This window comes from Cenococcum geophilum (assembly GCF_001692895.1).
Source record: "Cenococcum geophilum 1.58 unplaced genomic scaffold K441scaffold_21, whole genome shotgun sequence".
Lineage (NCBI taxonomy): Eukaryota > Fungi > Ascomycota > Dothideomycetes > Gloniales > Gloniaceae > Cenococcum > Cenococcum geophilum.
In genome coordinates, this window is record NW_027137579.1 from 110,246 (window position 1) to 134,729 (window position 24,484).

At 48.5% G+C, this 24,484-nt stretch overlaps 12 protein-coding genes across 12 annotated transcripts; 5 read left to right on the top strand and 7 right to left on the bottom strand.

Annotated features, from left to right (window-relative positions):
* Positions 1-70: 70 nt before the first annotated feature.
* Positions 71-2,046, bottom strand: K441DRAFT_110925 (glycosyltransferase family 62 protein). The gene is made up of 4 exons (XM_067639958.1): positions 1,705-2,046; positions 943-1,625; positions 571-890; positions 71-515 (listed from the first exon to the last, which is right to left on the bottom strand). Exons 1-4 carry the CDS (start codon positions 1,818-1,820, stop codon positions 192-194), a joined length of 1,443 nt encoding a protein of 480 aa, XP_067503945.1. The 5' UTR covers positions 1,821-2,046; the 3' UTR covers positions 71-191.
* Positions 2,047-4,837: 2,791 nt separating this feature from the next.
* K441DRAFT_659729 (uncharacterized protein) lies at positions 4,838-5,508 on the bottom strand. Its single transcript, XM_067648581.1, has one exon. It carries the CDS (start codon positions 5,197-5,199, stop codon positions 5,041-5,043), a length of 159 nt encoding a protein of 52 aa, XP_067503946.1. The 5' UTR covers positions 5,200-5,508; the 3' UTR covers positions 4,838-5,040.
* A 1,323-nt stretch (positions 5,509-6,831) lies between these two features.
* K441DRAFT_705500 (uncharacterized protein) lies at positions 6,832-8,239 on the top strand. The gene is made up of 2 exons (XM_067653602.1): positions 6,832-7,005; positions 7,075-8,239. The coding sequence occupies exons 1-2, from the start codon at positions 6,867-6,869 to the stop codon at positions 7,956-7,958; spliced, it is 1,023 nt and encodes a 340-aa protein (XP_067503947.1). The 5' UTR covers positions 6,832-6,866; the 3' UTR covers positions 7,959-8,239.
* Positions 8,151-9,848, bottom strand: K441DRAFT_111011 (uncharacterized protein). The gene is made up of 3 exons (XM_067639959.1): positions 9,392-9,848; positions 9,148-9,306; positions 8,151-8,976 (listed from the first exon to the last, which is right to left on the bottom strand). Exons 1-3 carry the CDS (start codon positions 9,455-9,457, stop codon positions 8,386-8,388), a joined length of 816 nt encoding a protein of 271 aa, XP_067503948.1. The 5' UTR covers positions 9,458-9,848; the 3' UTR covers positions 8,151-8,385.
* A 5-nt stretch (positions 9,849-9,853) lies between these two features.
* On the bottom strand, positions 9,854-12,027 carry K441DRAFT_561009 (uncharacterized protein; the record flags this gene model as incomplete). Its single annotated transcript, XM_067643513.1, has 3 exons — positions 9,854-10,220; positions 10,271-11,543; positions 11,595-12,027. The coding sequence occupies 3 exons, from the start codon at positions 12,025-12,027 to the stop codon at positions 9,854-9,856; spliced, it is 2,073 nt and encodes a 690-aa protein (XP_067503949.1).
* A 287-nt stretch (positions 12,028-12,314) lies between these two features.
* On the top strand, positions 12,315-12,957 carry K441DRAFT_687074 (protein import receptor MAS20; the record flags this gene model as incomplete). The annotated part of the gene is made up of 3 exons (XM_067652058.1): positions 12,315-12,630; positions 12,708-12,808; positions 12,859-12,957. The coding sequence occupies 3 exons, from the start codon at positions 12,315-12,317 to the stop codon at positions 12,955-12,957; spliced, it is 516 nt and encodes a 171-aa protein (XP_067503950.1).
* Positions 12,958-13,625: 668 nt separating this feature from the next.
* Positions 13,626-14,776, bottom strand: K441DRAFT_111028 (ras-domain-containing protein). The gene is made up of 6 exons (XM_067639960.1): positions 14,613-14,776; positions 14,525-14,550; positions 14,368-14,456; positions 14,175-14,304; positions 13,840-14,112; positions 13,626-13,722 (listed from the first exon to the last, which is right to left on the bottom strand). Exons 1-6 carry the CDS (start codon positions 14,651-14,653, stop codon positions 13,664-13,666), a joined length of 618 nt encoding a protein of 205 aa, XP_067503951.1. The 5' UTR covers positions 14,654-14,776; the 3' UTR covers positions 13,626-13,663.
* A 123-nt stretch (positions 14,777-14,899) lies between these two features.
* On the top strand, positions 14,900-16,820 carry K441DRAFT_636154 (P60-like protein). The gene is made up of 3 exons (XM_067646462.1): positions 14,900-15,097; positions 15,154-16,101; positions 16,155-16,820. Exons 1-3 carry the CDS (start codon positions 14,964-14,966, stop codon positions 16,363-16,365), a joined length of 1,293 nt encoding a protein of 430 aa, XP_067503952.1. The 5' UTR covers positions 14,900-14,963; the 3' UTR covers positions 16,366-16,820.
* Positions 16,597-17,964, bottom strand: K441DRAFT_560821 (multisynthetase complex auxiliary component p43; the record flags this gene model as incomplete). The annotated part of the gene is made up of 1 exon (XM_067643506.1): positions 16,597-17,964. One exon carries the CDS (start codon positions 17,962-17,964, stop codon positions 16,597-16,599), a length of 1,368 nt encoding a protein of 455 aa, XP_067503953.1.
* Positions 17,965-18,477: 513 nt separating this feature from the next.
* Positions 18,478-19,940, bottom strand: K441DRAFT_687078 (UDP-glucose 4-epimerase; the record flags this gene model as incomplete). Its single annotated transcript, XM_067652059.1, has 4 exons — positions 18,478-18,890; positions 18,942-19,392; positions 19,451-19,685; positions 19,912-19,940. The coding sequence occupies 4 exons, from the start codon at positions 19,938-19,940 to the stop codon at positions 18,478-18,480; spliced, it is 1,128 nt and encodes a 375-aa protein (XP_067503954.1).
* Positions 19,941-20,774: 834 nt separating this feature from the next.
* Positions 20,775-22,691, top strand: K441DRAFT_677330 (uncharacterized protein; the record flags this gene model as incomplete). Its single annotated transcript, XM_067651055.1, has 1 exon — positions 20,775-22,691. The coding sequence occupies one exon, from the start codon at positions 20,775-20,777 to the stop codon at positions 22,689-22,691; it is 1,917 nt and encodes a 638-aa protein (XP_067503955.1).
* A 345-nt stretch (positions 22,692-23,036) lies between these two features.
* K441DRAFT_659739 (cysteine proteinase) lies at positions 23,037-24,345 on the top strand. Its single transcript, XM_067648582.1, has 3 exons — positions 23,037-23,159; positions 23,221-23,538; positions 23,605-24,345. The coding sequence occupies exons 1-3, from the start codon at positions 23,102-23,104 to the stop codon at positions 23,979-23,981; spliced, it is 753 nt and encodes a 250-aa protein (XP_067503956.1). The 5' UTR covers positions 23,037-23,101; the 3' UTR covers positions 23,982-24,345.
* The last annotated feature ends 139 nt before the right edge of the window (positions 24,346-24,484 follow it).

Below are 24,484 nucleotides of genomic sequence, written 5' to 3' on the forward strand. Positions count from 1 at the left end.
GAACGCGAACTCGCTATCAAAATTGAGGTGCGGGCTTCTTGCCTATTACTTTGATTTCATCTAGAGGATCGATGATCTTCACTTTGCCATTATGGGCCTTTTCAACCTTCCTGTGGTTTCATGCATTAGCTCCATTGTGTAGAACCAAGGTAGCAATTGCCTGTCAGGCGTCAAAGTAAAATCCGTTGCACTTACAGCTCGGTTGGCGGTTTCTTCTCCCCGTTAACGTCAGCGTCCTCGCCAGTGGCTTGCTTAATCCTTTCTGTTTCAACATATTCTTTCTTTGCCATGTCACGGATATCAGACTTATCCTGGTCCCATTGACTAGAAGGATTATCGAATTGCTCGTGAATTTTGTCAAGACGCTCTTTCCTGGCCTTCTCTTCGGCCTCTTTGACTTTTCGCTCCCGCTCCATCTCCTCCATATGGCGTATATCATCCACGCTAGGCTCGTAGAGATGCCAAATTGTGTAGTGGGGAAGACCAACAACTGAAAACTTCATTCGCTTCGCCATCTGAAGACAATGTCAGTAATAAGATCTGTCGGATAGTCATAGTTATATGCTGTACCTTGCCGAAGCCCTCAGTCTCTGCATGCTTCTCAAAGCTAAATGCTGGGAAGTGGACTCCAGAACGGAAGACCTTGGCTTTTGCCAGAATACTAACACCGCCAACACCGTCAATCTCCATCTCCATATCTGGATCGCCGTATGGATCCCGTAGATAAGCAAGGTGTGGACGCCATGTAGCGTATTCTGCATATCCCTCCACAATGACGGCATCCTCATCAAGCGTCTCCGCTAGGGCGAGTGCTGTTTCAGACTCTTGCCATGAATTCAAGTCATACGGCTGCTCTCCTCCGAGCCAGTCAGGTAAGGGTCGCCATACATCTAATTGTGCGATTAGCCCGAGCTGCACCCAAAAGGTCACCTGGAAACTTACTAGGAACAATAACGTCCTTGTTGTGGCGCATCAAATCCTCCAATATTGTGAAAGGAGCCGTCTCCACATCGACATCTCGCCAATATACCCAGCTATGTGTTGGACGAAGAGCTGCACTTAGGAGCCAATTCCGAGCCTGGGCCATTGACTTCCTCCGCCCTGCTTGTGCTGCAAAACCGTGTCGACTCTCAACGTCCTGGTTAACCTTCTGGCCGAAATCCTTCTGCATAATAGAAATTTCTCCAAATTGTTGCTTCGGATCCTCATGTGCTTGCAGATCGGTCAACAGATCGGAGAGGAGGGTCAAGGTGTTATCCTTAGAATCACCAACCAGAAAAGCCAGATCGATGAGATTGTGCGGATAAGTGAGATTTCGAAGGTGTCCGAAAAACATGGGTAGATGTGGCGCCGCGTCTCTCAATGGGGCGCAAAGAAGTATCCTCTCCTCTCTCTCCCATCCTCTAGCTGTCCCTTGAACATTGTTCAAATCATAATAGCGGACTGTTTCAAGCAGGAAATTTTCGGAGGCTGAGAAAAGGCCCAAAGACAGGGCGGGTATTAAGCCGGTTCGTAGAGTAGGGAAGACAAATAATAGAATGATGATGAAAATCGCAGTGACTAGTCCTAACCGTAGGATAAGCTGCCGGCGCCTTCTTAGTGCAGGTTGCGATCGAGGTTGAAATCTGCTGTCAAGATATAAGTTAGCATGAATGCTAGTCTGCTACCCTGGTCCCCCGGGTGCAAGGGGAGGGCAATGCGTACTTGTGAGGTTGAATGGAAAAGGTTCCACTACCACCCAAAGGATATGCTGCATGCCCGTTCAAATAGGCATGTCGGTGCATCTTTCCTCTGGGCGATGATGCATGTAATGGTAGCATCCAGCAAGGTACGCAGCGCTCCTGAGATGTCCCAAGACCCCCCGTCACCCTTCAACCCGCCAAATTCGATATGTGCAACCGGCGACGAGAGCGCTTCCAGAGAACTCCAAGGGATGGCCGGGGAAGTTGAATTGATGGCCTAGGTGAGCCAAGTTGGATGGGTGTGCTTTCGGTCCAAGTCGCTTGGGTCTGGGGGGTTTTCCCAGGTCAAGGTGCAAAACTGGCCCGTGATTTCGCTAGTGGGCACTGTTGAATGATGGGAGGCGCGCGATAGCCACGCGGCGTTAAAGCGCTGAGGCTGAGAATTTTAAGGGGTTAATTGGTATTCAAGCTGCTTCCGATAGGAGAAAGAGTACAATGAACGGTGAGCGCGATTCTTCCCAAGTGTCGCTTGAGTTTCTTTTCAGAAAGGTGAAGATGTCCCTGGTCGAGGGTCAACTCTAAGCTTTTTGATGGGAGAGCTGAGCCCAAAATTAGATTTGCCTCGTTCAGCTGCACCACCAAGCATCACCAAGCAAGCAAGGAACTTCAAAGATCTACCACAGCCGTGTATCAGCCACCATGATCCTTTTGCCTTTACTCCAATATACAAACTATTTTGGTTTATGCTGGTTATACCTTGCTCGATTCCAGTGCAACCATGCCGAAGATAAGGGACACCTATCCCAAGTACACTACCGGAAACGGTCAATGGCGCTCTTCGTAAGCCGGCTGGTGGGGACTCAACACGCAGACAAAAATTATGTATGAAACCTATACGAGGATCTAGCAGCACCTTGTCCCTTTTTGTTGTACATATAGAGTTCTGACGTCACATGCCGGGATAATCGTCACCCGTATGCATGCTTAACGATGAGTTCCTGTCGTATTCACAGTAATCATCACAATAGAATGTACACCACCCTGGCACATCTGGTTGAAAGCGTGTCGATCAAGCCTTCTAATAGCCATATCCAGATCGATCGCCGATATCAAATGGAAATATCCGAACAACCTCAACTCGTGATTGTAGAGCTGAAAAAAACGAGGTCAAAGGTGTCGCGATCGCATTAGGTTGTAATGCGGCTATTCTTAGTTTCGTATTACTGAGCAATATTTACGACACCTAACGCGTTCCCATACGCCTCTTTTAGGCTCTTTAGAAGATGATGAAGGAGCGAATTACCTAGCGTCGCAACAAGCCTCGTATAAAGGAGCAGATGTAACAGGTAATTCGGGAGGAGTGGGACAAGATTATATAAGAAGATCTATACGACGTAGTTGCAGCTAAAGGGGGCATAGCTGAGTGGTAGATTTAGGTGAGAGCTTGAAGGAAGGAATTGGACACTCGTTTGGCAATTTAACAATCGCTTGATTGCTTCTTTATAGAAATTAGTATATAGGCAATTACTTATAATCGTTTGATTTAAAAAGCTTTATTTAATTTTAAATGGGCACTCCTAATCGCATACTCTCTAATTACTGCACGTACAGTACCCCTTACCTAAAAAGGTTCGATCCTTCTACTTCAAATTAGAATATCGCGTGTGTTTGACTTGTTGACACCTAAATCGCGAAAACAATACCACGCGTTTGCCTTACCTTCTTATCCAAGAGCCTGCAGTTATAGAGCGTCGTTACGGTCGCCCGGCTGGCTATCCCTTTGGAGTCCTACACTTGGCGCCAAGCCTAGGAACATCGTGCTCAGCTGTACACACGGGCGCCCAATGCGCGCCTCTTATTGGCCAGGCCCTTATCGATACCGTAGGACGCAAACCAACGTGCGAAGGGATACAGCTGGCTCTACGAATCGCATTAATAACTGTACTCAGCAAGCTATACTACCCGCAGTTGCGGGCGCGGGCGTGCCCGTAGAGGCAATCTACAGACGTTAAAATAGAAGCAGCAGCACCTAATCTAGTTCTTGCAGCGCCTTGTAGAGCACTCCGTAGTCCTATCGGTCATTAGGTATGGGCGCGTGGTGTTATTCTTTATCTCAGGTGCCCCAGACCCTCGTTGAGGAATTCGCCTCTCACTTTATGAATATTATACAATTCTGTCATAAAATTCTGCTAAGGAAGGTACCGTGCGCAAGCGATCTAGCCAATTAGGGCACGTGTGAGGCAATTCCTCTCCGAGGGTCTGAGGGAAAATGGTTACGTTTTATACTCTTACACCTTATAGTTTTCTTATGCTTTTGAGATAGAACTTTCCCACTATAACTTATTTTTCCCTAAGATTGGGTGAGCTACTTTTTAGCTATAATAAGAAGTAGCTTACCTAATCTTAGGGAAAAATAAGTTGTGGTGGTAAAATGCGATCAAGGTTCCAATATAGCTGGTTGGGTGGATACGGGTTCAAAAACACGTTTTTAAACTTTAAGGCTGTACTTCGCCCCCTAATACGTTAGTTAGCTAGTTTAATTAATTAGAATATATTAGTAGGAGAGATTATAATGCAAATGCATCGCGAACTGTAGCAATAGCTGCTAAATTAACCCTAATATAGCTATTTGAATTTGACATATGTTGGAAATGGTATACGAGTTGCACCAAACACGCGCCCATAAGCTCTCAGACGCTTCGCAGAGGATTGCTGGGTCACGTGGAGTTGAGGGTTAGTAAGAAGTTATGCAAAGGGGCGGGCCTGCCAATCATCTACGAAGCGGCTGAGGCACCTGAGATAAGTTATTCTTGCGATTTGGTGTAAACAAGTGAAACACACGTGATATTCTAACTTGAGGTGGAAGGATCTAAGCTTGTTTGGGTAGGATATACGCGTAGTAATTAGGGAGTGTATGTGCAGTAATTAGAGGGTGTGATAAAGAGTGCCCTTTAATATAGGCGTATTTTAAAACACACTGATCTGTCGGAGATTAACCCCATTTTAATTAGTTAAACAAGCAGCGTTCTCCGAACGATCGGCAGCACCAAAAAGGCACTTTCAACCAGATGCGCCAGGGTGGTGTAAGACATGTGAATGTTATGATTGGTTCTAAGGTCCACTATCAACTTCTGAAGCCGAGACAATATCCCTTCGTCCTTTCTAATTAGCACCCATATCTCGAAAATCTCGCTAAAGCCAGGGTTTGAGGCGAAACTAAAAAGAGACAGTTAGTGCCTATTTAAGCATAAACAATCACAATAATGAAAGCGATCAACAAAAGCGCTCAGAAAAGCCGGTTTGCTCATGCCCCACTGCCGGCTATAGGTCCGCACAGATCCAACACGGACTGCATGGCCTATAACTCGAAGACCACAATTATACGCAGTTGAACATTAATCAAGAAGATAGATGTTTTCCACAAAACTCCACAACCCATCATCCCAGCCGAGACTGGTAAGGTGCGGGAGGGTGACCCGTCAGAAAGGGCGTCGTTGAATGGATAGACTTCTGTCATCTTGGCGCGAATATCATACAGTACAAAATAGCATAAGCTTACCAACTAATACTTGCAACATGCAGCACATTGAGCTACATTATCTTGCCAAAGCATTGTTTAGCTTCTGCTTCATGCCGACTTAACATCTATTTATTTTAGTTATCAGCAACAACCAAGTACCAGAAGAGATGAAACATGACAATAAGATCTCCAAGTTCAGACAATTTGGTAAGTTGGTATATATTTTCCTCAAAGTGATTCAGTAGCAGAACTGAAAAAGATACATTCATCATAAAGAGATTCGGTGCATATATGAAAGGCTGGGTTGACTTACCCAAAAGAAGTTTCATTTTGCGGTTTCCACAATAATTACTCCAGTAATATTTGCTATCTCCACCCACTGCGCTCTCAGGTATTGTTCAAGTATATCAAAATCAATTTCGCGCTTCTTGACCTTATCCGCAGCCCGAATAATACACTGCTGTGCTCCCAGTAATTTGGCGACACAATCTTGCAATAAGAAAGTTTCGTGGACCGGTCCAGCATTCTTGGGGGGTTGACTTTCGCAAACGCGGCTGCATAAGGCTCTGGAGGGAACTGTCTAATAGCAGCACTATTGTTGAATGTAGATTTTCCTCCAGCATGTTTCTTATGACGCTCAGTCGAAGTGGAAGGGCGGCCAATGTTTGTTCGGCCAGCCAATAAAGCACCTTCTTCGCGAGTATGCTCGAAGATTGAAGGAACATATAATGAAAATGTTGGCAATGAATTCAAGGCTCTCATACGCTTCAAAGAGACATGGTTTGGAGACGGGGAGGGATCAACGGGTTCCTCTTCGTTCTGATATTGTTAGAACGTATAGTGGAGAAAATTGAAAACATGGCGAGTCGACTTGAACTCCGAGTTGGGCGCGTAAACACGGCATTCAACGTGATAGTCTCTGCACATTGTGCCCAGCAAGCATATCCATTCGCGCCTCTTCCGGAACAAGTGTGATTCCAGTCCGATAGGACGAATACACGTCCTAAAGGGGTCATAGCCACACTGCACAAGGAGCTCTGATTGCAGCTAGCTGTTGGATGCGATTGTTGAATTGAAAGTTGGAGCGATCACCAAAGACATGAAGGATTATCCTAGGGCCGCCATTGAAGTGAGGATAAGGTGAATGTGCAAAGGGGTTATTATCCCGCTTCATTTCACCCTTCCGATTCACATTTCATACTAGCGGACGAATGTTCGGTATCTGTAACGCAGTGAAGAGATTAGCTGACAAGCTCCTCAACAAACTTGAGAATTCTTAGATATCAGATGAATGAATCAGATGGTAGTGCATGTTGTTCAATGGCTCATGGAAGAATCGCCAGAACGAAATTGGTTTAGATTTCCTCATATTGCTCGCAGTGGGAGGGACAAGGAAAGCTTTCAGGCATACGTACAGATGAATGGCCATATCTCAAACATCTTTCCTATCCCTAAATACATCAGCGTGGGATGCATAATCTGTTCTGAGCTTTTCGTGGTGAGGGAATGAAGCAGCAAAGAACTCGCTCGCTCGAAGAAAAGTGCGGCACGAATCTTCTCGCCTAGAATCTTGGCGCCATGCCCGCAAAGCGCAGGGATACTGACTTCAAGAAAACCCACCGCGAGTATCTCCAGCTCCCAATGCCACCACGCACACCTCAATCATGACAGACCGCAGAAGAATAAATGCCCCCAGCGGCGGCACCAGCGCTCCTGTATTCGCCCGCACCGTTAAAGACCCCGATTCCCTGCATACGTTTCGTCCAACCCGCACCAGGCAGCCGGATGAGCTGCGCAAGATCTGTAAATCCCCGCCTACACCCCTTTTTAGCTCCTAGTTACCTCTTAGAATACTCTAACAGGAGTATGCAGTCCTAAAAACCGGCCTCACACCCTCGGCCAGCGGCTCCGCCTACCTCGAAATCCCCCCTTCGAACCCCACCACCCCTCCCTCCCATTCCTCCATCATCCCGCCCCGCAGCTCCCTAAAGCTTACCTGCGCTGTTCATGGCCCCAAGCCGCTCCCGCGCTCCGCGCCATTTTCGCCGCACCTAATCCTCACCACCACCGTGAAGTTCGCGCCGTTCGCTACACGGGCGCGCCGGGGCTACATCCGCGATACCTCTGAGAGAGACTTAGGTGTGCATTTGGAGACTGCACTGCGCGGCGTAGTTATTGGCGAGCGCTGGCCGAAGAGTGGGGTTGAGGTTATTGTAACGGTTTTGGAGGGCGAGGAGGATGCGTGGTGGGGGGATGAGTTTACAGCGGGGCTTGGGAAGACAGGAGGATGGGGGCTTATAAGCGTGTTGGCAGGCTGCATTACTGTTGCTAGTGCGGCGATTGCAGATGCTGGGATTGACTGTGTAGATTTGGTTTCGGGGGGTGTGGCAGCGATTGTAAGGAATCCGGATGTGAAGGGGAAAGGGAGAAGTGATGGAGAGATAGAGACGAAAGCGGAAGGGCCTTATGCAGTGCTAGATCCGTGTCCGGCGGAGCATCAGGAGATTGTTGCAGCGTGTGTAGTTGGGTATCTGGTAGGACGGGATGAGATCACAGAGCTCTGGATGAAAGGCGGGGCTGGAGAGTTTGCAGAGCAATTGGTGGATAAAGCTGTGCACGCTTCAATCGCTACGGCGACTGTGTTGAGGGAAGCGGTTAAAGAAGCTGCGGAGCTGAAGTTCCGGGGTTCAGCTGGTGGAGCAAAAGAAGACATGAAGAGCTTAGCCGTCTCGAGGGATGTGGAAATGGTAGGATGAATTAGTGTCGAGATGCTACTAACGCTCTTGGATTATTGATTATAGCATAGCGTTGGCGTTTTGGACTGGCGGGATTGGTAAAGCTCCAAAAATTACCGGTATGGCAAATCCAGATGCTCGTAAGCATCTAATGTTTTATTGACTACTGGGATGCGTTCACACGCTTATCTCCTAAAATATATTGCGTGCAGCTCTCAAAACAATTGTTTCAACAGTACTAAATGTGTTGCTCAACCTGCCTGCGACATCTATTCAACGATACGCCGAACGTGAATAGTTAGAGTCGAATCAAATTATTCAGGCGACCTCGTCATCAACTTGCTGCTCACCAGTGTTCGCAGAACTATGACGAAACCCGCTATAGCCATCATAGCCTGCAAAGACATCGTAATCTTCCACTTCAGGAGCTGTGTCCCAACCACGGTCATTATATACCTTCGAGCCAGCCACTAACCTCCTTGATCATATCAGTAGCTTTCCTTGTAAGGCTTTTCTCGTAAGGTGTGCATATATTAGGTTGGTCAGACTCACGTGTATCATTTTCAAACGAGGTGCCCGTATAAGAGTACTCTTGCTCGATGCCGAATTCATGTCCCTCCACATCTTGGCCCAAATTAGCGTGATCAGACACTTCCTCCTTAACCTGAGAAGTCTTCGAGGCCTTTGTAGCTTTTGGAGCCTTCGGCGGTGGGGGAACCTTTGTCTTCAAAGTAGCCTTTGGCTTTGCGGCCGCCTTCCTGCGTTTGGGAGTCGGGACGGGTTCATCCAAGACTGCATCATGAACACTTTTGTCCTCACTGAGACTGTCTGGTTCGATGGACTGAGGCGCATCCCCCTCGGCGTTATCAGTCACTCTCTTGCGCTTCGACGTAGTTGCTTCGCCAGATTCGCCAGCACCAGTGCCAGCGCCTGGCGCAGCAGCTCCAGTTTCCATGGCCTTCTTCAAGCGAGTGAAGCGCATGGACGCGGCACCAGGTTTGATATTGCAAGCATCAGCGATGACTTTCCAGTCAGGAGACTGGACATGAGGTCAGCTATACGGTTTGCTGTTTTGGGATAGGAGCCATAAAGCTCTCCGAGCAGTGTGAATGCACCACTAGGGTTCATAGCGAGATTTTGAGTTGCAATGAAAACGATTGAGATTTATCGGGATTGAGCCTAATTTGCTAATCACCAAGAATAGACATACCTTGACACGGGTGCTGTTCTTAACGGCAAGCCAAAGGAATTGGTGAGCAGCAGGACCTGGAGGTTTGCCCTTCTCGATAGCTTTCTTGAGCCGAGTCCAACGCATAGAAGTAGCTCCCTTCTTGAGGTTCAATTCGGCACTCATGGCATCAAAGTCAATCTGCATAAGGCATGTCAGCAGCATGTTTTAATTAGGTACAGTGGCTTTAAGAAGATGTAGAAGGGAACCGTGAGAGTAAACTCACCGAGGGCATGCCGCCGGCTGTAAGCACCATCCACAAGAACTTCACGTTCTCTTCGTCGGTAGGCATGATTGCTGATATTGTCTGCCGTCTGATGCTTGTTGTAGACGTCTTGTGTGCTGGGGTGATAGACGAATATGTTTGTGGTGGAGATGTTGAGAGACAAAAGAAGGTAAACAAGAATGTAAAAGTGACTTTAGTGGACGCGTGACTCTTTCATAAGTCATGTAGTGGAGTGAATGTAACTTGGTTGCGTGATATTTTTGGTAAGGAGGACCATAGAATCTTTACGTTGAATACTTCATGACAGCTCACCCCGAATCCGAAATGCTCAGCTCAGAGAAACCACGCCGAAGCAAACATTCACTCACAAAATCGAGATACTGACCAGAAGAAAGTCTCAATATGGGTATCTTCGCTGCTCGTAGTCGAAATATTAATATGCAGTAACCAAACCCAAGCGCGTCATGAGCTCACTCCCAATCCAACTGGACTTATACCTTCTGTGCCATTCCCTCCATTCCCATCCTCCGCGCCCTTTCCAATGAGATCCCTAAAGTCAACTCCCACCTCTGAGAGCATCGAGGCATGCGCGTGTGCTTGCTCCATGCACTTTTCCCAAAGGTCGCTTTCCCGATCTTCGCTGCTTAACTGCCTTGCAAGAATCACGTTGAAGTTGTCGACATGCTCTTTTGCCCATTTGACACAAGCTGACATCATGGCTTGCGGGAAGCAGTTCTGGTAGATATGGACTGTGTTTTTGATGACAGTGAAGTAAATGAAGGAGATTTGATAAATGTAATCCGGGAGATTGCCTTCGAAGATACATTGTCTGGACAAGGTCAACACTGTCAATCAATCATTTCAAATCTTGAAGCGTACCTAGCCCTTTTTTTAATCACTTCGCTTCGTGTGTCAAGATACGCCTCCCTAGCTTGGTCCTCAAATCCAAGCCTAATAATCCAATCGGCATATGTCTTTGTTGAGTTCATCCAAGAGTGGCTCTCGACTAGTTGCCGTATCAAGACGGATGCAAGCTTTGCAGCTCGCTCATTGACTTTGAGCGTGACAATCTCTTGAGCTACAAGATTGCCTCTAATGTTCTTAGCTAGATTCTTCAACCTCTCTACTCGTTTCACTGCCTCTTCAAAACGCCGAAGCGCAATGTCGATATCTAAGTCGTCTAGCTGGCTCTCCACCCATCGAATATTCTGCTGTTTACCATCGACATCCACGAGCATACTCGCCCTGTTGTTTACAGAATTGTCCGATAAGCTGTCCAATAGATCAGTCTTTTTAAGAATACTCAGATCCCTCGTAGCAAAGTAGTTGACCGAGTCTTGAGCCTTGCCTCTTTCCTCAGTCTCGGGACCTAAAGTCCTACGCAGGTCTTCCACAGTCTTACGGAAAGCGGAAAGCAGCGTGCTTTTCTCGCTACCATCGCCTCCCGCGGTGGCAAATGTATAAGATTCGGTGGCGACGCGGACGTTGATAGCATTCGAAGACCCCTCGCGATCTCGGCTTCCTGGAGCGGAGCGAGATGTTAGGTCTGCCATTTGCACATCTTGAAGTGCCCAACACCGCTGAGCAACCAACTGCATCGGAGCTTGGTTCTTTTGCTTTGCATCCCGTGCATTCTGCGCTGCCATATCCGTTCGCTTCTTCTCAGATGCTACTAGCAGGTGGTCGTTTAGGAGAATCATATGTACCCGCCGCCTCACTTTCCACGTGGCAGCATTGAGCTCTACCCATCGCGCAGACTCGTATACAATATGTCGTCCGGGTATGGCGGGCAGGAACTTCTGCGATCCCTCAACACGCTTCCATAGTGTTTGTAGATGCGTGTTCCATAGGGCCTCAAGGTTAGCAACTGAGCTTCTGTTGGCCTGCTTCCGGGTTGTTTTAGTATCCCCAGCCAATCCAGCGGCCGACGTCGTCTGTCCCAAAGTTTGCGTCAGCTCAGACATCAACGTCCGTAGTGTCCGCATCTCCCCTTTGAGCTTCTCAGCCTCCTTACTGATCTTGATAAATTGGGTTCGGTTCTGATACACGTTGTGTTGGAGGTCTGTGGAGGTACGGTTCTTAACTTTACGCAGCTCGTTTTGGTAGTCACGAATATCTTGTTCAGAGGCATCTGCCAACATTGTCGCAACATCTATGTTAAATCAGTTTCGCATATTCAAAAAGTCAATGTAGCTCCACCCACATTGCTCAGGCCGTAGATTCGGGTCCCTCAACGCCTTGGTATCGACCTTAATCCTCTGCCCATCTGAGCTTCCAGGCGGTCTCCCATCCCTCGAGGGCGGCTGCGCAAACTGGCCCGGCATACCCGGCATAGAAGGCACCGGGGGAGCTCCAGATCCGAAATCCGTAGGCAGTTGCGTATACCGCGTTGAGTATCTCCTTTTGACCAAATCTGACGTCTTGCCGCTCTGCTGTGGGCGCTCCCGCGATGCATCAAGCCTTCTGGGTCCATCAGAATCGCCAGGTTTTGTAAGTCCTACTCCTTGACCCGATGAAAGCGTGCCCGCAGCTAGGCCGGCTGGCATAGGTGCACTGATCTGCTTCGGAGCGCTGATTTTGGGGCGTACGGTGCGCTTCTTGCGGAGAGAAATTCCCCTGCTCTTTTCTTCAGACATCTTGCTAGCAAGGTATTCTTCTTCGTATAGGTGTGAAAGGTATACGGTAGTTGTAATTGTGCAATTGGTGAATCGTGACCTTGGTGCTACCGACGATGCGAGCAGTATGTAAGCAAGATCGACGCTCGAGCCGCCTCCTACCAAAAAATCATCGAGGAACCAACCCGGGCTCAGGAATCATCGACTCTCCATTACAGTCTGCCTTCTACTATTCAAACAGCTCCTTTAATAAAATCAATTGCTTCGACCCCACCTCTTAATTACCCCTCCCCTGCTACACATTCCCCATGTCTTCTTCCCTGAAACCATCAACAGTCGCCATGATGGGCGCCGGCGTAGTTCTTACGGGCGTCCTCGCATACGCCGTGTATTTCGATTATAGGCGGCGGTCGGATCCTGAGTTCAGGAAGATGCTAAAACGGGAATCAAAAAAGCAAGCGCGTGCCGCAAAAGAGGAGGCCGAGGCGCAGGGAGCGCAGCAAAAGAAGGCTATCAGAGAAGCCGTGGATAAGGCCAATGAGGATGGCTTCCCGAGGGACCCAGAGGAAGTCGAGGCGTACTTCATGCAGGAAGTTGCGCGCGGAGAGGGCCTTTGCCAGGAGGGTATGTCATGCCAATTCTTGAACACCGTATTGCCGGTTCAATGTATGAAGAGGGGTGCTAACACTACGGCGGCACAGGCGCGGACACAATAGAGGCAGCCTTGTGCTTCTATCGCGCACTGAAAGTTTATCCTCAACCCAGAGAGCTGATTAACATTTATGACAAGACAGTTCCTAAGGTATTTCCTCACTAAACGCGTCTTATTGACCATATCCTAACATCACCTAGCCGGTCCTCGACGTCCTCGCCGAAATGATCGCTGTAGACTCCAGCATCCCCGTTGGCAAAACACCATCCGAATCCGGCTCCGCGGCTGTCGATGAGTAGATACCTCTCCCATCTCGACTTATAGAACGGGGCACAATTGCTTGCCCCAATATCTGCGGACGATCCTTTCCGCATTAGGCCACAATCCCACCTCATGCCTGTATACTTTTTGTACATATGTATTGCTCGCCTTGTTGGAGTTTGGGGCTCGGGATGATATGGGGGATACTTTGCTGGCATAGAAAAACGACGTTTTTATGAATGGCAATGCGATTAATGGCAGCGTCAATTATGGGATGACTACTACAGGGAAGTATAGATTATGCAGGATTAGTGATTCGCATCTTCCTGATCCGGGTTTGGCGCATTTGTTCTCCAAAGTAGCTCTCAATGCCAGATGTATGCCATTGCCATCCTGCTCATTCCAACTGCAGTTCCATTAGAAAGTCAAGTGGGAAGCCGTTCAGTTAGCGTGAAGAATGACCATGTACACTTCATTCTGATTAAGTATACGAGTTTTACATGAAGCGAGGAAGCACAAGCATATACTACAAGAAATGCACTAGGGATTCCCTACTCTCTTGCCATGCTCGCTTCGTGGAGACACCCCCGGCCACCGTTTCCCAAGACGCCTTGCTTGCAAGTGTTGCCCCAAGAAATATGAGAGGCAGAAAAGGAAATCTGAAATAATTACGTTTGCGACTCTAGTAGCAGATAAGAGAAAGGGTAATGGTGTAGCGAAAGTTGAGTGGACAGGGAGGGGATCCTAACAGGAGCAGCCTTGATTTTCGGTGGGTTGGCTGGGGTTGATGTTTACGTCAATCACTAAATATCTCGTCAGTACTTTGTAGTTGGTATTCACGGTTTGGAAGTGATTCTCGAGCTATGCAAGACGAGCCCCTTTCCCCCACACAATCTGTATAGGCAACCGAGACCACTCACTTTGACTCTGTCCCTGTTGGCTCTCCCCTTCCATACCCGGCAGTGCCTGTGCGATTCTCCTGAACAACGTCTTGACGTTGTGTCCCACTTTTGCGCTTGTCTCGATAAACATCAGGTTGTTCTTCTTGGCCTCCTCCTCTCCCTGTGCTTGGGTAACCTCCCGCTTGTCGTTCAAGTCGGTCTTGTTGCCCACTAGTACAATTATCACATCATTTCCACGTTCCCCACGCACATCGTCAACCCATTTTCGTGTGTTCTCGAACGTTTTCCTGTCTGTTTGTCCCGTTAGGCATCAATTTATCGTTGCGTGCAAAGAGGGAAGCGAGTAAACGCACTCGTGATGTCATATACAACAACTGCTACGCTAGAATCGCGGATGTATGAGGGTATTAGACTGCGGAACCGTTCCTGGCCTGCCGTATCCCAAAGCTGTAACCGCACTGTCCGGTCTTCCAAATACATGGTCTACGATTGTTTTCTGTAAGCGTCTGCCTATTCACGCCGGCTAATATGATAACCATCTCGTACCTTTGACAAGAAATCTATGCCAATGGTTGCCTGATATGTATTATCGAAAGAATCGTACATAAACCGTGTAATGAGAGACGTCTTCCCAACTATTATTACGGAGGCAAATTAGCATATTCCCGCGCAGATCAAAGGGCTGTTAAGAACACATGCATACCACTCTGCTCCCCTAAAAACACCAGCCTGTGCACCTCAAGATCAGTATTTGCACTTCAACATTATTCATAGGTCTTTGATCATCGTACTTGAATTTCTTCAACGGATTTGAATAACCGGCAAGCGCCATTGTGAAGCAAAGTCAACCCTTCGACTAGGACAGAAGAGCGAAAAGCAAGTCTGGAGAAATAGGCGGCACAAAATATATCGTGTGTTGAAGGGAGTAGTTAAATAGGAGGGAGCCTCGGTGAACTTTATGGAGTTTCTGGAACCCTTCCAACCAGCCGCCTCCAGATCAAAACGCCAAGCACGATTTGGGCTTGGGCCGCGGCGGTCAGAGGCGGCACAAAGTGACAACCACGAAAATTCCCAGCATCGCCAAATCCTCATTCGAATTTTATGAATACGACTATTTCCTGAGGTTAACCAGGAATCTCAACATGTCTATCTCCGTTGATGCACCGGCACAGCATAAGCAGCCCTCCAGGAAGGGCAAGAAGGCATGGAGGAAGAATGTTGATGTTACCGAAATTCAGGAAGGTCTTGAAATTGTGCGGGACGAGGTGATCAAAGGGTATGCTCTCTCAATCTCTGCTTGTCTAAGATATGCAATGCTAAAACATTATCTAGAGGTGTTATTGCTGAGAAGCCGTCTTCTGAACTCTTTACCCTCGATACGACTGGCTCTACAGAAATTCAGAAATCAGTTACTGAAGGCCGGAAGCCACTCAAAGCAGACGAAATTCTCGCGCAGCGCTCCGCTGTCCCCGCAGTTGATTCCCGCAAGAGGCCATCATCGCGGATTACCGATGGAATTGTACAGCCCGCTAGCAAAAAAATGCGCGTTTCAAACAAAGAGCTGGACCGACTTCGAGCAATTGCCTATGGTGGAGACAGCGTACAGAAAGACGTGGTGAAAGTGGATGATGCACCAAGCCATGACCCTTGGGCAATGGAGAAAAAGGAAGAGGACCCGAAGTTCTCTTTCTTAGAAGAAAAGAAGCCAATCCGGGAACCAAAGACATTGAAGCGTGCTCCAATTTCTCTCGCGGCGAGCGGCAAGGCGCTCTCGGCTGTCAAGAAGCCAGAAGCTGGCAAAAGCTATAACCCCACAGCTGAAGACTGGGTCCGACTGCTCGCCCGTGAAGGAGAGAAGGAGGTCGAGGCTGAGAAGAAACGTTTGAAAGAGGCCCAAGAAGAGCAGGAAAGATTGATGAGGGTGATGGCAGCGGCTGCTGAACCGGATCCAGAGTCTGATGACGGCGAGAGTGCTTGGGAGAGTGAGTGGGAGGGTATCCAGAGCGAAGTTGAGGAACAATCTCTAAAGAAGAAGCGTCCGGAGAGGAAGACTCCAGCACAACGAAACAAAATTAAGAGGAGAAAAGAAGCTGAAAGACAGGCTTTGCACGAGGCTAAGATGAAGGAAAGGGAACGGCAAGCGACGCAGATCAAGGCACTCGCCAAGGTTGTGGATGAGAAAGAGAAGGCCAGAGCTCAGGCTTTGGTGATTGTCGAGAACGCCAACTCATCAGATGAAGGAGAGGAGGTGCTGAGGCGCAGGAGACTGGGCAGATCAGCGTACGTATAAAAGTCCCGCAGAAGTCTATTGACTTCGCTGACACCTTGACTAGTATTCCCGAACCACCGCTTGAAGTGGTACTGAGTGATGAGCTGCAAGATTCCCTGCGGCTCCTCAAGCCAGAGGGTAATCTTCTTAAAGACCGATTCCGCAGTATGATGGTTAGAGGCAAGATAGAGACCAGAAAAGCGATCCCGTATCACAAGAAGGCGAAAACTACATATACTGAGAAATGGTCATACAAAGACTGGAAGCTAAAATAGTTTTGTTCATTATACAATCAAATTCCACTTCAGAAATGATGAATTAATGAGCCAAGTTTGAACGGATTTAAGAACGCACTTAAACTGTTAAAAACCTTCTCGCGGTCTGCGAAGTTTCTATTTGCATTCCGTATACTTTTCCGCGCTCTACGTAGTTTACTACGAAACATTTTGGGTATTGCAGTCCTAAGTCATCCAAACATCCGATTATGACAGACATGCTTCCCATGTTTATCGAACAGTAGCGCCCTTGAGCGTCTTAACAGTACACACGCCAGCTGATGTCTTCAGCTTGCCCAATTCTTCCTTCGACCCGCCCTCATTAGCCAGCTGTGGCACTGCACTGACCTCAAAGCCCACCTCCAAGTCTTCCGTTGTCGTAAAACCAGGCTGGATAGTCTCCCAGATTTTCTTCTTGGGATTGAGAACGCCATCTGGCTCTCCCTCCCAGCCCTCGAAGAACACCCTATCGCCTGCCTTTGAATCAGCAGGTGGGTTGACCAACTCCACAGGACCTTTGTGGCTGTCCTCGCCTTCGGCTACTCGAGGCGATGCAGCTAATACCATGGCAGCGGACTTAATGCCACGCATTGTCACCGGCTTGAGGTTACAGACAACCACAATTTTACGGTTCTGCATCTCCTCCAACGGAATGAGTCCGTTCAGCCCTGAGCAGACAGTACGGACGATTTGGCCCTCGTGCTCGGACGTATTCTCAGTCCCAGGAGGATCACCACATGCGATGGTGCTAACATAGAGACTGTCAGCGTTGGGATGTGTTGTGGCCTTAAGAATGTGGCCGACTCGGAGATCAATGAGACATGGTGATAAAGGTTTCTCGACCGGCGGTGCTTTCTGGGGTTTGGGCTGCTTCTCCTTCTTCTCTTTCTTGCCCTGGTTCCGCCCTGCGACACCAGGTGTCTCTTTGCCCACTACAGACGCCACAGCGTCGCCGACTTGCTGGACTTTATCCTTAGCTTTCTCCTTGCTCTTCCGTCCACCCTGAGCCTCACCCGCCGGCTCTCCCGTCATGGTTGTTAATGTAACGCCTCCTGCAGCTACTGCACCTGCAGCCGCTGCCTCCTTCTCCTTCTTCTTTCGCTCCTTTTCAGCTTTGGCATCAATTGGCTTGATCTTGAAAATGACCTCATCCGGGTCAATCTTAACCTTCTCATCCAACTTCAGGCCAAACGTCGGCGAGTACTGCACAAAGTCCAAGTGCCTAACAATGTGGTGATAGCCCCGCTCGCCTGTCCTCTCCTCAGGTGTCCATTTCGAGACCACCGGTGCTAAGTTTTGGTACAGCGCAATGTCTGCGACGGAGGGCTTGCTGCCTAGGAGGGTAGTGCGACTAGATAGATGTGTGTTAAGGGAGGCGAGACGTTCGTCTATCTTTGCTCGGTCTTCGGCAGGAGAGGCAATGTGTGAGGCCGTGATAAGCCATTGGTTGATCTCGGCCTTTTCAACGTCGGAGTAATGCGCGGTAGGAAAGATGGATGAGGAGGCTTTAACGGCGTCGGTTTCAGTAGATATGTCCGTGGAAGGGAAGGAGGATTTAAGGAGGGAGGCGAGTTGCCCATCCAGAGCAGAGGTCGCCATGTTGCGCGTTTGTATCGTAGTGGGGCAGAATTTGAAGCTGTTTATTTGAGAATAGTCCGCAGCTTTGGCTCCTCTATGGTAGCCCCTAGTGAGAGATAAAAGACGGCAGTAGGTTGTGGGTGACTGCCAACAATGTTTCAACCAGGAAAACTTTTGTGGTCGAAGAACTGCGGTGTAAAGAGAGTTGATGTTCTTATGTGGCATGGCATTTCATTGAGTCACAAAATGCTCGAAAATCGTTCGAAGTCTAGTGTTACCAATCAGGCGAATTTCATCCAACCTCAACCCACCTCTAATAGTACAAAAGCTAGCAAAAATAAATCTATAAACTGAGACCAGGTGCTTTGGTTAATCGAAATTCATACCTGATTGGTCAGATAATCCATTTCCATTTAACGCAGTGCTTTAACTAAAGAGTAATGCAGCGCAAGCACCTCCAAAATGTGCCCCTCTATGCTACCATGACTACTTCGAATAAAATTTTTGCATGCAAAAATGATGCGATCAATTCTCTCAACCCCCATGCTTTCGCTGTGCTAGCAACTTGTCAACAAACTCCTTTGGTGGACTTTGGTTGTATCCTTCTGGATTGTTCTTAGTCCACTTCCACAAATCACGACAAGCATCCTCTAAAGTCAACTCCGTCTTCCAGTTTAGCTCGGTGTTTGCTAGAGTAGGATTTGCAGTTAGGTCCAAGACATCCCCAGGACGACGGCCTACAACTTGATAAGGGAGGTCACGTCTCACAGTCGCGCTGAATGCTTTAATCATGTCGAAGACGGTTGATCCTTTGCCGGTTCCGAGATTCCAAGCGCGAACACCCGGATGGTGCTCACGAAGATAGTTAAGAGCGACTAAATGGCCTTTGGCCAAGTCAAGAACATGGATATAGTCCCGAATAGCAGTACCATCCTTTGATTTATAATCTAATATTCAGTCAGACATCGTGTACTCTGGTTAGAAAGGAATATGCTTACCGTCTCCATAAACTAGCAGTTTCTCCCGCTTGCCGATCGCAACTTGAGCGAGAAGAGGGAGCAGATTGTAAGGAACTCCTAGCGGGTTTTCACCCATGACACCACTAGGATGCGAGCCGGCCGGGTTGAAGTATCTCAGAAGAGCTGCATTCCACTGCTCACCCGACTGGCCTTGCTTCTTGGCGTTGTTACGCTGGGCCTCGATATGGTCCGTAATGACCAACTCGACAGTAGATTTTGTTCTGCCATACGTGTTGGTTGGGCCAATCGGGCAGTGCTCGGGAATAGGGATCATGTTGGGGAAGCGTGTTGCATCTCCATAGACGGTTGCAGAAGAGGAGAAAACAATGTTGGTCACATTGTGCTTGGTCATAGACCGAAGCAGGCAGATGCTGCCATAGACATTGACACGATAATATTCCAACGGGATCTCAGCAGACTCGCCGACTGCCTGTACAGAAAATGATATTTAGCTCATCACTCGATAAATTCCTCGTACTCTAGCTCACCTTCAGGGCAGCAAAATGGATAACATTGTCAATATCGGGATGGTCATCGAAAACCTTGTCCAGTGCAGCCTCATCAGTGATATCAAGTTTGTAGAATGCCGGACGCTTTCCGCATATTAGCTCGATCCGATTGACCACTTCTTCGGACGAGTTGTATAGACTGTCGACGATAACAACTTTGTAATCAGCTTCGAGAAGAGCAAGAGCTGTGAACGAGCCGATATAGCCCGTGCCTCTGAGAAAGTTAGATATTTAGAGAGAGATGACACAAGCAACGACTCAGCTTGACAGGTGTCGTGCAACCGGAAAGCTGGGCCAGGAACGATGCAAGATATTGCGCCAGGGCGCCCCATTGCACGGGGTGGTCCCCGAAAAACAAAAACCCGCCACAAGACCCCACAGCCGGAATCGACGAAGTTGAACGAAAAACCAGACGAGTGAGAGGGGGGGGTTGCCCTTACCCTGTGACCAAGACCGATCCGACTGCCATCTTAGCTAGAATTTGAAGTTCTCTTTGACACGTGTAGCGAGTAGAAAAGAAGAAAGTCTGTGGCGGGGGGAAGATGTTGCTGCGGGTCGTCCCATCTTCCCTGCCTCGCATGCGCCGCTTGAGGCGCTCGCACTGGGCAGTCTGAGGAAACATGGCCCGTGCACAACTTTCCGAAAACATCAACAGCTAGCCTGGAGGAATGCAACGCGACTTCGTCACTATCACCTACTTCCCGCATCTAGCGTGACGAGACGATGCCACATTCTTTTGCAGAACGACAACCCCGACGCATTCGCATATGTCAAGCGCCATCGTTACTGCCCCTGGCCCCTTGTTCTTTCCGCACGTGAAGCCGCGCCCTACATCTGCCCAGGTGCCGATTATCTATCGCTATCAAGAAACCCATGACCATTATTCATTATTATTAGAGACAGCGCAGGTAAATTTATAGACAGGGACGGTGGTGTCACTGTACTTGTGGTAAGCAAAATCTCTTCGATTCACCATGGTCAGTCTGAATATTCTCCGGTAAATCTCCATCTGGCCTTTCCGCTGGCAGATATCCTTAGAAACGCTCTTCAACACATAAATTCATCCCTCTGCATTTCTTTTCCATCTCTAGCAATTTCTGCGAACTGTCTCATTTCGTCTTGTCTTCTCCTGCAAACCTCGATATTTATCAACTTAACGATTCACTCCCATTGACGCAAGCCGTCAGAACATCCTGTATTCCCTTAGAGTTAGTACTTACTTTGAACTTAAGACGAATTTACGCGTCCTTTGGTGTGATACGGTGCTAATTCTACACAGCACGTGTTCCTTACCGAACTAAACATGTCTCAAACGCCTCGACGCTCCACCCGTCTTGTATCAGCGACTGGATCCGTTGCTGGTTCAGTGGCTGGCTCTATCGCAGCGTCAACCGCGACCCCATCGAGAACAGTTGCTAGGCGCAAGGGACCACTCCCAAAACTCAAGGTCAACCAGTCACACGCATACGGAGCTTCCGGCCAATTCAATCCTGCTGTCGATCTTCAAGTTCCCACAAGCGGCTTTTCACAAGCCTTTGACAGCCAACGTGACAACGCAGTCCAACGCGACGACATCAGCCAAGCTGGGGGCAGCCGTCGCTTCGCTTCAGTAAGCTCAGCTTACGGTTACGATGAAGCGGGCCCCAGTCATCATTATGAGCCTACCCCAATTGCTGAAGAGGCTTCATCCGTTATTGGTGAACGCACTTCTGTTCTCGACGTTTCCAAAAGCTTTGGAACCAACCATGAAGGCGGCATGAACACGAGCTCCATCCTTAATGGCCATATCAGCCCACATACTCCGGCGACTCATGACCATGCTATTGATTCCAACGAAATTCCACAGCCTTCGCAGGTTAGAGTCGCTGGTCGATTCCTCCACCGCAACTGGTCGGACATTCTGAAGATCATGATTTTCCTCTCCGCCATCCTCTCAATGGCCTACATCTTTATTGGCGCTACTACATATGGTCATTCCGCACCGAATCCCTCCGACGATATGGTGGACGTTGGCATGATTGACGCAATTAAGCTCCGTGCCGTCCACACCTGGTATTCTCTCAAGCATGGACTTGCCTCAGGGGCTCATCGCAAAGGCTATGAAGTATCTGATGATATCTCCGAACGGGTAGATAATCTTGAGGGCCGGTCTACCATCCACGACCGCTCAATTAAGCATATCCAGGAGTACTTGCCCGAGAAATTGGCTGTCCCGATCAATCGCCAATCTGGAAAACCCGAGATCACGGATGATTTCTGGCGTGCTTTACTCAGCAAGATGCAGAGAGAGGGATTTGGCGACCCTTCCACTGCAAAAGAACAAGATTGGGCGGCATTCCTGAAGAAGAATGAAGCAAAGGTGGAAGGCATGTTCGGAAATGCATTAGAATCTAGATTAGCAAAACACAACATTCTCACCCGGGATCGGTTCATGGAACTGATGGACGAAAACTACACGAGACTTTCGGATAGAATCCAGAAAAAGCTCGACGCGAGTGTAAAGGAGATAGGCAATAAGGCTGTCCGTGATCAGATGAGAATTGAATCCCTCGCGTACGCCAACCTCGTCGCTAACAGCGAGCTGGCTTTGAGGACTATCAATTTCTTTTCCCCCGGCCTCGGCGCAAAGGTCGACCCATATCTCACATCGCCAACTCAGAGCAAGGATATACCATGGAAATCACGGATATACACATCCATGTTCTGGATTCCAGCCCGACGTCCTCCTGTCACGGCGCTTGAGCGCTGGGAAGAAGCTTCTGACTGCTGGTGCGCTGCAGCCGCAGAAGGAGGCAAAGCCCAACTCGCCGTCACAATGGCGCAGAAGATTTTCCCAACTAAAGTTACAGTCGAGCACGTCCCGAAGGAGGGAACACTTGACCCACGCAGTGCACCAAAATGGATGGAATTATGGGTCGAGATCAAAGACGTTAACAAGAGATTGGAGGTGATAAATGCCTGGAATGAGGTGAACACAGAAGGGTGTAGCGAACCACGAGTCAGTACGAACTTTGTCTGTATAGGACGATTCAGATACGACATTCACGCTGCCAACCACGTCCAGACTTTCAACCTAGAGCTTGATTTAGCAGAGTCTGGAGTCGCGGTAACGAAGACGGTTGTTCGAGTTACCGAGAATTGGGGTCGTCCTTGGACTTGTATGTATCGCATTCGCATGCATGGTGAGCTTGTCGAGCCAGCCAACGGGATGGTTCAGTAGCTTGGAGGACATGGTTCTTGGAGGTGATATCATTGGGCGTTTGTTTGCTAAATATATTGTATGACCACATGGGGTGATTCGGATACCCTACGCATTTCTTTCAAAACGTCGTATGGAGTTGATTGTGAGGGAATCTGGTTTGTGTTAACTGTAGCCACGGTCCGTTCTCATTGGAGGGGTACTTGGAAAGGGCTAAATAATTACCTTGAGATTGGCAATTAGACTCAGAAAAAATGAATATTGATCCACGCTTCGACGTCACACCTTTCCGCCTGCATGTGGCTGCCTACCCCTCGTGCCAGGCGCCCACCGCAGCTCAGAGCTTAAGCTGTTATATATACCAACCACCACCGCTACCTTCTTCATACTCGTTCTTTACTGCTGTTTCTGCTTAGCTTAAGCATATAATCATGGCCTCGACCGGCGGATCAAGCTCATCTCAGCACGCGAAGAGGTTCATACCACTTGGTAAGACGCCACCCTCCACAGCGGTATAATATTCGCCAATAAGAGATGATTTTTAATGCAGAGAATAACCCGGAGGTTATGTCCTCCTTGGTACACAATCTTGGCCTACAAGAGAATCTCGCATTTCACGATGTCTTTAGCATCGACGATCCTGAACTCCTCGCCTTTGTTCCTCGGCCGGCATACGCACTCCTCTTGATCTTCCCAGTTAGCGACACGTACGAAAAATTCCGGGTGCAGGAAGACAGTGATAAAAAAGAATATGACGGGTCGGGTCCGGAAGAAGAAGTTATATGGTACAAGCAGACGATTGGAAATGCATGTGGTTTGATTGGGCTGCTTCACGGAGTTTCCAATGGCAAAGCTCGATCGTACATCGGTTCGTGAAAAGCGTCGAGCTTATGAGCCACACTTGCGTGAAAATCTAGACACTAATTACTTGCAGAGCCTGAGTCAAATCTTTCGCAGCTATTAGAGAATGCAATCCCACTGAAGCCTGCCGAGCGCGCAAATCTCCTATACGATTCAAAAGCCTTAGAAAATGCACACCAATCTGCCGCCGCTGGTGGAGATACTGTAGCTCCATCTGCGGATGAAAAGGTCGACCTGCACTACGTTTGCTTCGTTAAATCGGAAAAGAACCATCTCTGGGAAATGGATGGTCGCCGTAAAGGTCCTCTTGACCGGGGCGTGCTCACTGACGATGAAGATGTGCTTAGTGAGAAGGCGCTGAATCTGGGGGTTCGTAATTTTCTCAAGCGGGAACAAGAGTCAGGAGGAGGTGATCTCCGATTCAGTTTGATTGTGCTGTCTCCAAGTTAGGCGATGCATAGACTAGCGTTCTCGACACTTCAAGGGGTCATTTCTTTCATGAAACATCATTAGACTAAGATCTGAATTCTTTGCGGCATGGGCTCTGCATAACTCATAAATTTACCACCTTCCAAGTTTCCCCGCAGCAAATGAGAAAAGAACTAAACGCTACCATGAACAGACTACATAATGAAGCGGTGTCAGACGGTGTTTGATAGGTGGTTGAATGCAGGTGAGACAGCGCGTTTATTGGGATCTGGCACAGTCTTCTATTAGCAGCCTTTTGCTCGATTGTCTTTGTTGGTGTGCTGGGCTCCTCGTGCAGGGTAGATCTGCCGCAACTCTTGCCACCGCATAACAAACAATTCTTCAAGCGATCTTGCTGCATACGGGCTAATACGCTTTGCTAATCCTTGGGGTGCAGTATCCGTATACGCGAGTACTACGTTCAGGAACACATCTCGATAAGTTCGATGGGCTGAATTCGGATAATTTTCTTTGTCTTCTACGAC